This window comes from Penaeus japonicus, unplaced genomic scaffold (genome assembly GCF_977035675.1).
Source record: "Penaeus japonicus unplaced genomic scaffold, GWHDUDI00000001_assembly GWHDUDI00000020, whole genome shotgun sequence".
In the NCBI taxonomy this organism is placed as follows: Eukaryota; Metazoa; Arthropoda; class Malacostraca; order Decapoda; family Penaeidae; genus Penaeus; species Penaeus japonicus.
In genome coordinates, this window is record NW_028234422.1 from 41,160,369 (window position 1) to 41,162,868 (window position 2,500).

The 2,500-nt window shown below is 40.9% G+C and overlaps 2 protein-coding genes across 2 annotated transcripts in view; both read right to left on the minus strand.

Annotated features, from left to right (window-relative positions):
* Window positions 1-2,500, minus strand: part of LOC122245044 (putative glutamate receptor) — an 80,257-nt gene that overhangs the window by 70,230 nt on the left and 7,527 nt on the right. The gene's annotated exons all lie outside the window — the stretch shown is intronic.
* LOC147469706 (ionotropic receptor 93a-like) overlaps window positions 1-2,500 on the minus strand; it is a 3,839-nt gene that overhangs the window by 1,052 nt on the left and 287 nt on the right. Inside the window, exons 2-5 of the mRNA XM_086548490.1 lie at window positions 2,287-2,500; window positions 1,758-2,026; window positions 646-783; window positions 305-491 (exon numbers count right to left, since the gene is read on the minus strand). The exon at window positions 2,287-2,500 is cut by the window's right edge and continues 23 nt beyond it. Of these exons, the coding sequence (XP_086404616.1) occupies window positions 305-491; window positions 646-783; window positions 1,758-2,026; window positions 2,287-2,500 (808 nt within the window). The remainder of the gene's footprint in view (window positions 1-304; window positions 492-645; window positions 784-1,757; window positions 2,027-2,286) is intronic.

The window sequence follows — 2,500 nt, forward strand, 5'->3', positions numbered from 1 at the left end:
TAGTAAGTAACAATAATAATTAAATTAATAAAAATGATGATAACAATAATGATAACGATAAAAGTAATAATGATAACAAATAATAATGATAACGATGATGATGGTAATGATGATAACGATAATGAAAATATCAATAAGGTTAAGGATAACAATGATGAAAATCACAACAATGATAATAGTAATAATACTTGAATAACACTAATTACCGATAATAACAACAACAAAACCGAATGGGGAAAAAAAACATTCAATCTGCACCAACACACTATATGCATAAATACACAAGACCAACACACCTTCATACCTCAACAACAGCATGGAGACAACGATTAATATTCATCGTATAAGGCGCATCATGAGGTATCGGCCAAGCAGCTAGTCCGGGCATGACATTCTCGCGCCCAATGTACAACTTGGTCGAGCCATCAAGTTGGGTGAACTGCTCGGCAATGTCCAGTTTTAACTTGTGGATCGTTTCCATGTGCGCTTGTCTGGGGGACAGAGGATGGGACTGGTATTTGGTATTTGGGTATGGGGTGGTTTATGTGGTTTAATGAGGCAGTTGATTGGAATCTGTCTATATATTTTTATTTTTTCTTATTCGACTTTTTCAACATTATTCTATGTCTTTAATTTTTGCCACACCTTGAGTCGATCGATTGTTGCAGTCCCTCGACCGTGTCAATACCCACAAGCATGAGATCTGACAGCTTTTCAAAGACGGGCGAGTCCGAATCCTTGAAGTAAGTCTTGAAGTCCTTTCCCCATGGCATGATGGTTACCCTGAAGGAAAACATTTTATCGATAAGGGTCCGGATCCATGATTGTAAGTCGCAAATCCAACTTGGCGCAACTTGCGACCATAGCAGTTGCGACTCCTACAGTATCCCGATTCACGAAATAAATTTTAACTGCGACTTTGAAGAAACGTCTTTACTCTGACCTACGCTCTCAAAATGCAACCGCCAATCACCAAACACTTATATCATAATTTCTGGAAAGTCTTAAGCCCTCTTCCTCACAGGAATAAACGACATGATTTTGACTCTGCTTAAACAACAGTGCTGGCATTTCCAGTTCATGAATGGCATGAAGCGCTGAAAGGAAAGACTCCTGAAGAACTGACAGTGAAATCTTAAAAATGACGTCAAGAAAATTTGACGTCAGTTGTCGAGTGCTAAACATTACTTTAAAGGAACTATAGTGTTTCTCGGGATGTGGGATAACCTTTCAGCTATTTTAGAAGAGGATGAAGTTGAAAGGGATCAACCATTACAGTGCGAGGAATTACATTACAATTACAATTATCTCAACATTGTTACCATTTGGTGGTACTACGTTAGCCCCGACCTCCGTACTTGACAATGCTTTGGCAAAGGCTAACATCCTCTACCTTTGCGAATTAGGGCTATTTACAAACTACACCTTAATATACGTGTACAATGTACATATCTTTTTTGTTTGTTTGTTTTCTGAGAAATCCAGTAAGGGCGTTATTCTTTTATAAAGTAATTTATGAGTGTTTTCAGTCCAGGGTTGAGAGAGTCACAGATGTTCCCCCAAATCTGACGTCGTGAGTTGTTTTCAGATTGGTCGCAGGGGGCTGACCGCAATTTCGACCAAAACAAGTTGCGACGGCGCGAAGCGTTTCTTGGATCTGGTCCATAGGCATGAAACGTAAAATGTTACTATCGTAAAACTTAAATTATGACGCAGGGGGTGAGTACATATAGGACGCCATGTTATATCGTGCTCACTTTTTGGCATTTCTGACAAGTTGTTCGATGGTTTCGGGTCTTGGAGGGTACTTGGGCAGTGTGAGGGCTGCGGTAAGGTTGCCTCGGTACGCTGTTCCAATGATGAAGGCAAATATCAGCCATCCTCCCACAAGCAGTCGGATTCCGTTCTTGTTGGCCTCCCTCATGTCTATGCTTTGCCCCAGCAGAGACCCAAACATTAGAGTGTATCCGTCGCCAAGTGACATCTTTCCATGTGCATCAAAGACTTCAGCCTCCATGCGGGCGACCTGAGGTTGAAAATATAGGATTTTGGTAAGTGATATACATTACACCCATTCCTACCATGAGAAGACCTATTACCATCTGTATCTCACATTTTGCAGGTTCCATGAAAGGTAGGAACATCGACATCCATTTCACATTTCCATGAAGTATTTTTTATACTAGAGCATGTAAATCAATCCTAGCAATTCATCAGAATGTTGCAAATGATTCATAAATGGTTCATAAGTCCTTTTACTTCCAAAAAGGCTAACATGAAACGCACCATCAGCACTAGGCCTGGAGCTAAAACCACAATCATCAGGATCGCCAGCCAAACTTGGTCGGCCAGAGGGTAATACAGACTTTGCCACTGAGGCTGAATCTCAGGCTTCTTCATGCTGAAGGATATAAAGGCGAAAGTATAACCCATGCTATAATCAAAGCGCTTTAGGCGGGTGACGAGGACAGCGTGGTATACCGGTGTTACAAAGGAGATC